Source organism: Carcharhinus amblyrhynchos, chromosome 3 (assembly GCF_965287045.1).
Source record: "Carcharhinus amblyrhynchos chromosome 3, sCarAmb.v2.hapA, whole genome shotgun sequence".
Classification (NCBI taxonomy): domain Eukaryota; kingdom Metazoa; phylum Chordata; class Chondrichthyes; order Carcharhiniformes; family Carcharhinidae; genus Carcharhinus; species Carcharhinus amblyrhynchos.
Window position 1 is genome coordinate 83,197,762 of NC_137326.1, and position 14,774 is coordinate 83,212,535.

Genomic DNA, 14,774 nt, shown 5'->3' on the forward strand with positions numbered 1-14,774 from the left:
ATAAAGCTAAGGGAAAGAGAATTTCACAAACATGACATAGTGATCTGCAACATTGTCCACCAATTAAGGATGGATACAGGGCAAAGCAAAGCCATATATGAATTTGAAAGTAAATTTATTGGGTCACAGTGGAGTTTGGTAAGAATGAGTGCTGAAATGTGGTACTGCAAGTGAAGAGAATGCACATCACAAAATTCAAACCACAGTGCTAAATATTTTGTAAAAAGCTAAACTTGTAAGGGGTAAACTTTTCTCTGACATACCACCCAGATTCAGACAAAATATTGTGGACTTCTAACCACATTGTCATTGTTCTTTGAAGATTTTTTTATTTATATTCTTCAAAGAATAAAGACATACAAATAAAAAATAATCAGCAGGTATTTTCTCAGCAGTTATGTTGATTGTTGCTGCAATGTTTTTAGCAAAAGCCCTGATTTAATGATTAAACAAGGATTACAGTGATCCCCACATGCACCTGTCAGTTAGCATATTTGTTAAGATTCCCTCTGTTTGGTGTTTCCAGAAACATTGTGGGCATCTTCTGGAAGAAGCCTTTTAATAACTTCACAGATTTATTTATTTACCAACGGATTTACAATTGTCCTCACAAATATTTGCAATCCCCATCCCAATATGAGAACAATTTGATAATACCGTGACAAATTCAGTTTCAACCCTGAGTCTGAAGCTAGATAAATTTCAAATCATTTTAAATTTTAACCTGCTTATTTGAAATTCTTTTTAAATTTCAGTTTCATATAATTTTGTTCGGCGCAATTTAATTGAAGAATTTTTCTGTGATGACTGCAGGGGAAAACAGAGAGGAAATTCACCACAAAGAGGCTGTTCCACTTCCTTCTTCGTGCGTTTTTTCCAGTGACTTCTACCTGTCCTCAAAATCCTCGCTATATATATAAGACGACAGAATGGGTAAGGTCACCACTTGGCTGAAGATTGTTAGAGTAACTTACAAGGAGAGAACAACTTGTTTCAGTCAGCGATACAATGAGTGCTCTGAGGAAGCTAGTGGTAACACTGTTGTTCTCGATGTTAATGTTGAACATGCTCGATGACTCAGCCTTTGCGTGTAAGTATTGCATCGATTATTAATTACAACTCAAGATATATTGTAAGGTTCAAATACATTGTTGCACATCAGGCACATATGTTGTAAAATGATTTGAGTCCAATGGGACGATAGACTGATGCAGTGAATGGCGTGTCATAATTTATGTAAAACAGGGTATGAGAAGCTAACGAAAGGTCACACTGGATTTTCACTGTAATTTTGCACACACAGTGGAATTTTAATTCATTACGATTACATAATTTGTCAGATTACAAAGATTTATATTATATACTCTCAAAACAGATGACTTTTTAAAATTAACATCATGTCTCTATCTTGCTCTTTTTTAAACCCTCTGTTTTAATCTTTGCAGTGGACTGCTGTCTCCGCTATTCAAACAAACGCTTGCCATTCAGATTAATCTCCGGCTATGTGCAGCAACAGTCCAATGAGATCTGTGACATCGATGCAATCATGTAAGTACACGGTTCTTGACGTATCACACGGAATGATTGAGAGTAATTGCTTTTGGTGATGACCATTCACTGACAATCTCTATTTAAATACGCCTTACAGATTCTACACTGTTGGAGATCGGGCAGTCTGCGCAAATCCCGAAAGTCGTTGGGTGAAAGTTGCACTGAAATTGCTGAGGTAGGAGCAATTGATTTGCGCAATTGACTATGATTTGTACCGTGTCCTGAGGGGGTGACTGAGTTTGTGGGATAACGTAAAACGGGCGGCAACGAATGGACAAAAGGAATAAAGATTTGGAGAGAGCTACAAAACTGAGTGTGCATCCGGGATTAATTGTTTTACATTATCACACAAAGTCAAAGTAACCCTATTAGTGTCCGATGATACTGAGTCCAATAATGGCACAATTTAATCCTTGAATTTTAGAGTAATATTTTCCTGTCAACAAATGACACAATAAGAAATTCAATTTCGCAAAGCTAAGACTGATTCAAAAGTGGTTACTAAAGGTTATATTGTGTTAGTCTTATGTGTCCTCAACTGAAAATAATATGTACAATTACAAAAAAACTAATGATGAACACTTGAAATGTTTGATAACCCACAAATCTGCCGGTTATTGAAGAAAAATTAACAGACCAAGTTCAATTTGTGAAAATGTCTTTGTTTCCCATTGGCAATTTAGTTATAACTAGGACTTCTAACTATAAAAAGCTTAACAGAATTCAAGAGCATGATCTTTACCAATAAATAAGATTGTGGAGTTTGTACATTCTCCCTGAGTTTGTGTGGGTTTCCTCTGGGTAATCCGATGTCCTCCCAAACTCCAAAAATGTGCAGGTTAGGTTGATTGACCATGCTAAATTACCCCTTAGTGTCAGGGGCATTAGCAAAGTAAATATGTGGGGTTATACGGATACGGTCTTGTTATTGGTGCAGTCCTGCTGGGTTGAATGGCCTCCTTCTGCACTATAGGGATTCTATGAATACCTTTTCCCTGCTTTTGCTTGTCTTCCTATTAAATAAACATAATTCTTAAAACAGGGCATAGCTTTTGCTAGTCATCTTATTCAAGAAACATTTTTCAAAACAGAAAATCCTGGAAATACTCAACAGGTCAGGCAGCATCTGTGGAGAGAAACAGAGTTGACATCTCAGATCAATAACCTTTCAATAGTGTTCTAATAAAAGGTCTGAAACAATAACTCAAGTTTTCTCTCTCCACAGATGCTACCTGACCTACAGAGTATTTCTAGCATTCTCTGATTCTAATTTCTGATTTCCAGCAACTGCAGTATTTTGTTTTATAGTCAGTATAACATTGGCAATCTAATGCAAGGTGGACTGAGGTAGAAAGCAAAAAGTGAATGTCACAAATTGTGTAATCAAGATGCTGGTGTTGTGATTTCGTCAGAGACCCATTTGGCCTGACTTTACTTCCCTGTGAGTAGATGCTCTTTCGTGAGTTAAAATTAGGGTCAGACTAGCAAGAAGGTAATATATTGCATCTAACTATGCAATCCTTGGCCTGGGATTGTTGATACTGTGTCGTTGAAAAAGAAAATAGTTCTCTTCACCATGCTAACAACATCCCTCACCTTAATGAACATTCAATTCAAACAAATAAGTTTTAATAATATCAGCAACTTGCATGTATATACAAAACATAGGTCAAATAAAGCTAAACACTGCAAAAATAAAAGTACAAAATGCTGGAAACAAGTCAGTTAGTACCCATGGTGACAATGAAAACATATAAATCAGTGTATTGTGTGTGGACCTATCTACAAAGCCACAATGCAGGAGTTGGATGTGCATATTAATAGAATCAGAACCTCTCTGCTCCATAGGTGTTGACTGATCTTCCATGAATTTTCAGCATTTTCTGTCTGTGTTTTGGTTGCGTGTTGTTTTTATTGTTAAGAGTTAAAGTGACCTGAAACTTAATTCTCATTGTCTTTCCTACAGCAAAAAACTGGAAGAAATGTCCCTTGATTGATGAGTTCCTTCTTCACAAGTATACTGTCTGCTTTGCTTAAGCAATTATGTCTGCATAGCATCTATGTACTTATGTATAGTTGGTGACAATAATGCTACTATCAGTTAGCTACACTGGTTGAAATGTTCAACTGAATATGGCCATGTTATTTTGTTACAATTATTATTTGTAACACAATAAAACATTTTTCTGTACATCTTCCAATGTTTTGATGCATCATCTACAAAATAAAAGAGTAAAAGTTCACCAATTTCAGCTTCCCATGTGTTTATTTTGCATCTACAGTAAGTGCATTTTAATGCATAATTAATATTTGCATTGGTTATTGTGTCAAATTAGTAGCATATATATCCAGGAACTGTTAGAATTCCTCATGCCTGAATTAAGGGAATATTTTAAGAAAATGATCCAGTGGTAAACAATGACTTTTTACTTTGGCTGTAAGCAATTAGGTGATGAGGTTAACAAGATCACTAAATCAATCAGAAAAGAAGAGAGAAATTTCCATCTGTAGAAAGGGACGTGGTAAAGAAGAAAAGGATAAAATAAATTTGAAGTAAAAAATGGCCACAGCTACTGGGGCCACCATATTGGAGATATGGCCTGCAGCTTTATCTGAGACTAGGTGGATAGGGAAAGAGGCCTTTAAAGAGACCCTCGAGGTTCCCCCTGCCAGCTCCTGTCTGCTGCTGAGAGCCAACTGAGACTAATTTGTGTTCTCCTGACACCTGAGAGACCACACAATGGTTGTAAAATTTCATTTGGCTTCTGATCAATGCCCTTAATTGACCTTTTAATGAACTTAAACTATGGTCTGCTTGCAAGCGGTAGTACTTTCATGATGATCTGCCATTGCTAAAACATTTCTTGGGAGTGGAATGGCAAACTGACACACCAGCCAGCATTGTGAAATGATGAGTAATCCCACTTCCATTTTTGGTGCTCTTGGCTTCCAAAAATCTTGCCCAAAGTGTTAATGCAAGCATGATGAGCTGAATAGTTGTTCTCTGCTTGTACAAAGTTATGGGGTGAAATTTACAGGTGGTGAGGATATATTGCTTCCCCCCTTTACACCCCCCTCCCCCACAACCTTCATAATACAAAAAATGGAGCATTTGACCACACAGCATGATAACATGCTGCCATTAGGCAAGGAGGGGGAATCCCTCCCCCTCACAGTCCCTCTATCTAATTCCCCAGCAGTTCCTAAGATCCTAAGTGCCAGAATATAATAGTGGATGCTGCCGGCACTGCAAGCAGGCCCACAAAGAAAACTGCATGGGTACTGAAGACAGGTAAATTGGGTCTTTTTGAGTGGGAAGGGATTGAACACCCCAGTGAAGGAGTAGAGATGGGTTTTGGAGCCAGATGGGGATGAACAAAGTAAGGGTATCATCTTGGTTGGGTGGGGAAAGTGGGGATATTGTCCATAATGCGCACAGAGCAATCCACTCCTCCCAACTCTTTCACCAAAATTGGTGGAAAAAAGGACTCTCCAATTTCACCCTCTACCCATGCCAGCAATGTTACAATGTGGGCAGCAAAATTCTCAGGGCAATAGGCTTGTTAACCAATCCACTTGTTCTTTCTTTCAGATGGCAGGCAGGCTGCTGACTTTATTGCCATCATGTCAGTTTTATGCATTCAACAATCCCAATCTCAGTCTATAATTCTTTGAGCTAGACAAAGTGGTTTGTATATTATCCTGAATAGGAACAGCAGCTTCAACTGTGGCAACTTCCTTAGCCGCATTGGAAAATGCCAGTCTTTGTCCCTTGCCCATCCACTTTTGGTCTAGGTGGTGGATCCCCTGCCGCCTACATAAAATGCATCCGTTGGTTATGGTATTTTGGTTTGTAGCTAGGTAAAGTATTTTAAATGTGTTTTAACCACATCTTTGGTACAACTGTCTGTTTGATGCTGCCTCGTGGGCACAGTGGCACAGTGGTTAACACTGCTGCCTCTCAGCACCAGGGACCTGGGTTCAATTCCAGCCTTGGGTGACTATCTGTGTGGAGTTTGTACCTTCTCTCCGTGTCTGCGTAGGTTTCGTCTGGGTGCTCCAGTTTCCTCCCATACTCCAAAGATGTGTGGGTTAGGTGGATTGGCCATGATAAGTTGCCCCTTGGTGTCCAAAAATGTGTAAGTTGGGTGGATTCACCATAGTGGATGCAGGGAGTTGTGGGGATAGGGTGGGGAAGATAGGCCTGCGTGAGATACTGTTTCAGAGAGTTGATGCATATTTGATGGGCTGAATGGCCTCTTTCAGGGCTGTAGGGATCCTATAAAAATAAATGTAACAATTTGCAGTATTGTATTGTGTATGATTATCATAATTTCAGTGATTTTTTTCAGTCACTGCTGCTAACTACAAATACTTGACAGTTTATAGGAACGCCATTCATGAAATCAGTGATAGTTTAAAAATTGAATTCATTGTTGACTCTTCTGTGTGAAAAAATTGCTCCGCTGGACACTTTTGTATCTCTTCACTATCACCTTAAACCTATGCCCTCTAGTTTTAGACTCCCCTACCTTTGGAAACAGATATTGACTATCTACCTTGTCTATGCCCCTCATTATTTTATAGACCTCTATAAGGTCACCCTTTAGTCTCCTACGCTCCAGAGAAAAAAGTCCCAGTCTATCCAACCTCTCCTTATAACTCAATCCATCAAGTCCCGGTAGCATCCTAGTAAATCTTTTCTGCACTCTTTCTAGTTCAACAATATCCTTTCTATAATAGGGTGACCAGAATTGCACACAGTATTCCAAGTGTGGCCTTACCAATGTCTTGTACAACTTTAACAAGACATTCCAGCTCCTGTATTCAATGTTTTGACTGATACCATCATACCGCCCTGACCCTAACATTGTACTTTGTAATATTAGTGCAGAATAATACATAGCCATATAGACAGAAATCCAATCTAACTCTCTAATATAGATATAACTTTGCAAATGTGGGGCATTATCATATCACACATGGATCGGAAAGAAATTACTTTCGGTGATGGCCCATTCACTGACATAGATTCCACACTGTCAGAGGATGGGTGCTATGAATATATATCTGAAAGGTAGTTGGGTTAAAACGAAACTGCTTCTTGAAGTGATTCAACAAATTCCATCCATCTCTGCTAAACAGAATAGATTACCTTAAGAGGAAAAACAGTTTGATTCCAGAGATTTTGAGCTGAACAGGTCTGAGTGAAAACTGTTCATATTAGAAATTGAGCATTCTACACCGTAACAGAATTGAAACGTTGTATCGAATGCTGCATTGGTTTATTGCCTTCTCTGACCTCACTCGGTTTGGGTGGTTGGACATGTATGATTACACAATAATAAATAAGTAAATTTTGTTCAAAAACAAGGGCCTCTGTTATCAAATTTAAATGACACTCTTTTGTAAACTGGATACTGCACCATACCCATCTAAATGTTTAAGAATTTTTACTATCTTCAATAATAATATCATTTTGACTGGTATTAATGAGGGATTGTGTGAGAAGAATGTTCAGTGCAAAGAACAAAAACAGAAAATGCCGGAAAATCTCAGCAGGTCTGACAGCACCTGTGGAGAGAGAATAATGCTAATGTCTTGAATCTGGTCGCCCCCGAAGGGTCGTCTAGACTTGAAATGCTAACTCTATTCTCTCTCCACAGATGCTGTCAGACCTGCTGAGATTTTCCAGCGTTTTCTGTTTTAGTTTCCAATTTCATCATCCACAGTAATTTATTTTTCTTTCTGTACAGAGAAGGTAGGGTACCTTAGATCACAAAAGAATATACTATATTAATTGAACAGTAGCATTGTGAGCTAAGCAATATTAAGCATGATTTTATAAAAGAGCTGAAAGCAAAGTTTCATTGCCACATTGTACAGGTAACAATCTGAGACCAGTAACTGGCTTTGTAAAGCAATTTGAGATGAAGCAATTTACAACACTAAATACTGATTGGCAAAGACAATGGACATATGCTATTTGATAGCTTGCAAACTGTCCAAACAATACAACAAATGGTATATCAACGACTAACTTATATGCAGGGAAGCTTACACTAGTGAAAGGAATGAGTGACACAACAGCAAAGCGAAACATGCGCCAAGGACACAGAACAAGATAGCCAAAGACTGACATGAAGGAATGCAAATACTGTTGAATAAACAAAGGAGTCACTGAACTGTACGCAAAGAAATGAGCTGGCAGTAGTTCCAAATATTCCTCAGAAAGTACCACCAGATCCCCACAGAGCCAGGAGTTTCCTCTGATTATCAGGATTAAATATTAAGCAATCAGTTAAACATTACTTGAGAAGAGAAGCAGTACAGACAAAGAAATGTAAAATTCCTGTGGTGCTTGACTGTGGTCTGGCCTTCTACCAACTATTGCTGTGCCAATCAATCAGCGGGCAGAGGGTAGTATACAGTTGCAGTTTTTTATTGGCCTGGATCTTGTGGATCGCCACTGACCTCTAAAAAATGCTGAACACAAAGATCCAGCAATTTCCTGTGTTGGGAGTTTCCCCTTTCACAACAGCAGCTGAAGTCAGAGTTTGACATCACAGAATCATAGAACACTATAGTGCAGAAGAGGCCCTTTGGCCCATCATTTCTGCCCCGATGCATGAAAAGCCCTGATCTGCCCACCTAATCCCACTTGCCAGCATTTGGCCTTAAATATTATGGTGTGTCATGTATTCATCCAGGTACATTTTAAAGAATGTGACATTGTTGGGGGTGAGGGAATAAAAATAACAATGGTTGAGATTTTAATACAATTGTATAGTGAGATTTAAGAATGAATGATAAATCAGAATAATAGAAAAATGCTTACATATTCCTTTGTTAGAAAAATCCAGTTTCCTCACTGTTACAAAGGTTAGCATCTTAAAGTCAGCAGAATTTCAAACTGCAAGAGCTGTACAAACTGACCTTCTTTAGCAGTAATGAAGTTTTGGAGTCAGATAGCAAGAGCTAGCGGGGGTAGACATACCAAAATAAGTTTGAATTCTCTGCAATACAGACAAGGTTAAATGTGACAAAAACAAGATGTGCCTGCTTTGGTAAATCCTATGTGTTGTTAGACCAAAATTTAAACAATGCCTGTGTGTGTGTGAAGCATGGCCTAAATATTTACAGCCTTCATGTAAACTTCAGAGTCTGCTTCAGAATTCTCTGAAGTAGCGCTCTCCTGGCAAATGCTTGAATAAAGGTGATGCTAAGCTATTCTGAGTCTCCTGTAATTAGCTGATAAGAAACCAGCAATAACAAGATAAATAAACTTTTCAAAAATAAAAGTAAAATGTTCTTTAAAATCTGTGGCTTTTGTTTTGATCATTCTGGAGACAATTGACATTCATTTGTCCTCCCTCTCTGACTCCCCTGGCCCCCACACCTCTGACCCCCAATCTCTGATTCCCCATGCCCAACAAATCCCCAATCACTATAAAGCCTGACCAACCCCCTGACCTCCCACCACCCTCTTCCAGATCAAGCCTTCCAATCATCCTGATCTCTGACTCCCAACCTCCAATCCTCCCAACCCCTCCCCCATTGCCAACATCCACCCTGAACAACCCCTCCAATTTCCCACCTCCAAATCCCGTGATCACTCCCAGCCCTCTGTTCTTTCAAAGACCACCCCTTCCCAAACGCCCGAATCACCTCCCACATCCTACCTCTGACTCCCTGACCTTTGACTAACACCCCCGACCTTCCTCCAACTCCACATTGCTGCTGATTGCCACTTTGAAAAAGGTCAGGTCACTGAGTATTTCCCAATAATTCTCAAGTAAGTGTATAACTCAAGTAAATGTGTCAAAAACGTGTAACTTTTTCAGATTTGTTAACTCATGATTTCAATGATGATTGCAGTCTATGGGAACCTTTACAGTGCATCCAATGGAGAGGGTAAAGAAGTTGCTACCAGTTTCAATGCAATAAGTGCATCAGAGTACACCAAAGCTGAGCTGTTTCTCAATTTTATTATTGTTTTTAAATTACATCTGATTATTCTTTCTCTTTGCTTAATTCATTGTTTCTAAACTTCCTCTCTCTCTCTCTGCTCCTCATGTGATCAACATTCCTTCCTGTTTGTGGGGTTTCCAAGGTGGCCGATACAACACAATACAATCTCACAAAGCCAGTGTCTCAGTTTAAAGGCATAACTTTTATTTAGACCAGTGGCCGCTAGGAGAGATTATCAAAGAGTCAGGACCGCTCCGAGATAGAGCAGCGAGACCTCTCTGATGAAAATCTAACATATACAATTAAAAACAGGTCAATTTTAGATTGTTCTTATCAATTACTCCTGCCTTTCATTAACTTTAAACCAATTATCTTCAATTTACATAAATTAGCAATAAAATCTGTCATATAACTTAGCCAATCACATCTCATCCTCTAGCATAATGGCATTTTATTAGTCTATAGAATCTGGAAGCTAACTCCTATCTTGACTGGGCCCCTTCCCACGTTGCCTAGTAACATAAAACACTAGCTCAAAGTTCAAATGAATGTTCCCACAAGTTTCCCTGTAGGTCACTGCCAAACTAGATTAAGTAAGAAGTATCACAACACCTTGTTAAATCCAACAGGTTTATTTGGAATCATGGGCTTTCAGAACACTGCTCCTTCATCAGATGATGAAGGCGCAGCATTTCGAAAACTCATGATTCCAAATAAACCTGTTGGACTTTAACCAAGTGTTGTGATATTTCTTATTGTGCCCAGCCCAGTCCAATGCCAGCATCTCCACGTCATGGAATCTAGATTAACACGTGACTCCATGACTGGGCATGCATCTATCTTATCCGGACAGTGAATAAACCCTATTCATAAAATATGATTAAGTGTTCTAAATGTTCTCTACATCCAAAACTTTACTAATAAATCTTGCATATTCTCAAGGTCTAAACATTCTCTTAGAATATGGCATTGCCCTAATGCCCTTGACCATAATGCTTTACAGCTATTTGCTCTTGGCTAAAGTGAATAGTATATCTTAAAAATACATTAATACATTCAAAATATCAACATACGTATTTGAAAATCATAATCATTTGTTTAAATCTCTTACTGCAACTTATATGTGTACAGTGCTTTCTCAATAGCTCATAAGCCTGTTTAAAAGTCCTTTAGCTTAATGCTGGTAATTCTATCGGTGCCTTAATGTCTAATGGTTTAAAAATCTTACTAACTCATTAGGATCCTCTCTCTTACACTTCTATTACTTCAATCACAGAGGTGCACTGGAACGTCCAATGTGACTCAACTGATGAACTTTCCTGTTTCTCTGTCGGAAATTATATGACCTCAACAGATCAGTTAGACTTCAAGATTTGCCACAAGATTTCTTCCTGTGCACTTGGTGTAATGAAATAATGGCCTCAAATTTGCAGCCTTGCTGAATTGACAATGCTTAGCGTCAACCTTAGAGAAAGCACCCCAATAGATTATCTCTTCCCAATATTTATTGATGTCATCAAGCAGGGTCAACAGCTAAATATGTTGAAGTATTCATACAGACAAGAAACCAGGAAGTAAAATGCACTGATTATCCTTTATGTTTAATAAAAAATTCAATTAAATTATAATGAACACACTGATGATTTCACTATAATTGGCACACAGATAACTCCTACCCACGTCCTCCATCCATTCAACTCTCTACTACATATAGTGTGACAGCTGAACACATTACATCACAATGTTAACTCCACTTCAAAAATACTTCATTATCTCTGTAGTGGTTGGATGTTCTGAGGTCACAAAGGACACTGTATAAATGCATAATCTGCTGTCAAACATTTCTTATTTCAAGCAGTCACTTTTACCTTAAGCCTTTTAGTCTGAATGTTCTTTCATTATAACAGCTTCACTTCCTGGTGCACTTGTTTAAGAACAAAAGACAGCATTCATTACAGCTTTAGGGAAAAGGGAGTGGAAATTTTGAAATGCATCTTGTTACAACCTCCCTTGGAATTTCACATTGCATCAACACTGGCCTTGGATATTTTGTTCTGAATTGTGTTGGATATTGTTTTCCTGTTTTAGTTTCAAAGACTTATTTCAAAACTGGAGGTCCAGAGGTGTACGGTAGAGGCCCACATATGCTGCCTTAAGTGGCCTTTCTTCATGTAAACCTGATCATGCAGCAAGTGTTAGAAATCCTGCTGATGTTGCATGCGAGGGTATCCCAAAACCCAGAAGGACATCTTGGAACACTGGTTCTTACTAGTGTACATGTTTTTTTTTGTTTAATGTGAGGAGTGGTCCAGTCATTATGTGGACAATGAATAAAGAATATTTATTACTTTAAAAGATAAACAAACAAAGATACAAGGCAAGAAGGACCATAATGCACAATGATGCTTAAGTATGCTGATGAAAATGTACATGTAATTTTGCATGAAACTATTACTTGGTCCCCCAACTACCCCCTTTTGCTGAATTCTGAGACATCCCTTTTCCCAAAGAACTTCCAATATTAAGTAATGATATGTAACAAATGATTACCACAATCATATTAAGTTGGAAAACAGACTTCTGGTTCAGCAAAGACAGAAAATGGCTACTTCTTTCAGGACACTACATCTGCAACTGCTGCAGTTGTAATGTTACCTGTCTCTCCTTCCCCCTTAATTGATGTTCCACAGTTATACTATTTCTTTCCACTGATGTTATCCACCCTATGGAGTCATCATTTGGCAGGTATGTGTCAATTTTGCCATTTCTTTACACTGAACTTCCTTCTTCTATAGCCCCATTATTTTCTCTAGCCACGTATGTAAACACTTGTTTTTCCACTGATAGAGTAATTCACATCTCATTATTTCTCCAGACGTCTGCCTGTAATCAACTTCTTGGTTTTTTTTTATCCACTGTTTCATTTTGTCTTTAATCTTAATTTTCCCTTGTTCTTAATAAAAGCAATTGTCAGAAGCAAGCATCAGAATTGTTTTCAATCATTGCAAGAATTGGTGAAGCTTGGTCTTATTTTCATCCAATATCCTGGTAGGAGCATATTTCAGCAGAAAACATTAGTTGATTTTTTTTTCCCTGAGTATATTCACGACATTGGGATCAATTCAAATCTGAGTGAACTGATGCATCAGAAATGATAGATCTAAACTAACATCTGCCTGCTCTGTACAACTCAATGCCAAATCCACATGCCATCACTGCCCATAAAGCCATGGCATAGCTTTAATATTGCTTCATACTTTGCATTTATTTAAGAAGAGGTATCACTACCTGATATTTGCATTAAATGCAGGCAGTGGAACATTGCACAAAACCATTCAATGTTTATCCACTAAAATTGGCAGCAATCAATTTTGGTTTGTATTGTTAGTGCAAGTTACAAATTTGGAAGATTTTGAACTATTATTCAATTTTTTGTTTTACCAGAATGTTTGTGTTTTCCACTTTAATTATTTTCAGCTTTTATTTTTATTCTATCTGTAAAATATTGATATTTTTTGCAATTCTTTCTCTCTTCCCATGTTTGGAAGCAGTGAAAAATGTTTCATAGAATCCCTACAGTACAAAGGGAGGTCATTCATCCCATCAGGTCTGCACTAACTCTCCAAAAGAGACAACTCCTACCCTCCATGCTGGCCCTCCCTCCTCCCTACCAGTGTAACCCCATGCATTTACCATGGCCAATCCACCTAATCTACATATCTTTAGACACGAAGAGATAATTTAGCACGTCCAATCCACCTAACCTGCACATCATTGGACTGTGGCAGGAAAATAAAGGACCTGGAGGAAACCCATGCAGACAAGGGGAGGACATGCAAACTCCACACAGACAGTCACCCAAGGCAGGAATCAAACCCAGGTCCCTGGCACTGTGAGGCAGTTGTGTTAACAATTGTGCCACTGTGCCAACCACACTGTTCAGGTATGATTCATGGGAATGAAAGTCCCCTGGTTCCTCATTCAAATAGCTATCCCGATTGATGAGATTGGCATGTGCACACCCCAACTATTCAACAAAGGATGTCATTACGGTCACTCATAATGGTCACCATGTAACTTTTCCAACGGTTATCCCTGAATAATATCAGCTCAATGAAATAAAGCCTGTTTCAATAGAATCATAGATAAGTTGGTACAGATACAGGCTATTTTGTTCACCAAGTCTTTGATGGATCTTTCTAGGAGCAAAGGAGTTCCATTTTCCGCTCTTTCCTTAAAGCCCAAATAATTTTTCACCAACAAACATTTATCCAATTTCCTGTTGTAGGTTACCATTGAATCTGAATTCACCATTAGAGGAAACAATAAAAATTTTCTTCATGTTGTCTCTGGCTTGTTTGCCAAGCGCCTTAAATTTCTGTGCTCTGGTTATCAACCCTTCAGTCATGAAAAATAGTTTGTCTTTATTCAGTCTTCCTAAATCTTTTGTAATGTTAAACACCTTTATCAAATCTTGTTTTAATACTCTCTGCCCTAATGAGAAAAATGCCAGCGTCACCAATTTATCCATGTAGCAGTAATCTATCACCCCTACAATCATTCCAGTAAATCTTTTTGATGCCAAACTCATGTCCTTCTTGTAGTGGGTGGAACTGGTTTTATATTTGGACTTAGAATAACTTCCTGGCTTTGTAGTCCATGGGCCCAATTCTCCTGTCCCAATGCACACATTTTTTGGTGCGTCAGGTTGGGAGATGCACGTGTCGGCCATTTCGCGGGATTTGCGCATGTGTTCCTGATGCACGAGCGTCTCCCACCACCAGAGAGCAGGCATGGTCAAGACCATGTTGGAAACCAGCAGGAAGACCAGGTAAGTGATTTAATCTATTTTTTGTGTGGTTTGAATGTCATTAACAGATCCAGAGCTGAATTCTCCAGGCCTGATAGCATCTCCCATCCCACCAGGAGTATTTCACTCCAGCAGGGATTAGAGTAGCTCCTCACATTCAGGGAATTAGCACGAGATCCTGATGGAGTGAAGGCAACACAATTGAGGTCCCCCCAGGAAGTCGGGTGGGAGGTGGTGCCCCCTGGACATGGGCATTCTGGCAGTGCCAGCCTGTGCCCCATGGCACTGTCCAAAGGGCATTAGGCAGTGCCAAGGAAGTGGGGCCTATTGGGGGTGGGGCTTAGGGGCGATTGGTGGGTTGGGGGGGGTGGTCCTACCACTCTGCATGGAGTTTGATCAGGCTGGAGAGAGGCCAGCAAAAGATGGTGGGCTGGGGGTGGGG

The 14,774-nt window shown here is 39.0% G+C and overlaps 1 protein-coding gene across 1 annotated transcript; it reads left to right on the plus strand.

Annotated features, from left to right (window-relative positions):
* The first annotated feature begins 909 nt into the window (after positions 1-909).
* Positions 910-3,799, plus strand: LOC145341428 (C-C motif chemokine 20-like). Its single transcript, XM_080186372.1, has 4 exons — positions 910-1,090; positions 1,446-1,548; positions 1,649-1,726; positions 3,518-3,799. Exons 1-4 carry the CDS (start codon positions 1,009-1,011, stop codon positions 3,546-3,548), a joined length of 294 nt encoding a protein of 97 aa, XP_080042498.1. The 5' UTR covers positions 910-1,008; the 3' UTR covers positions 3,549-3,799.
* Positions 3,800-14,774: the final 10,975 nt, after the last annotated feature.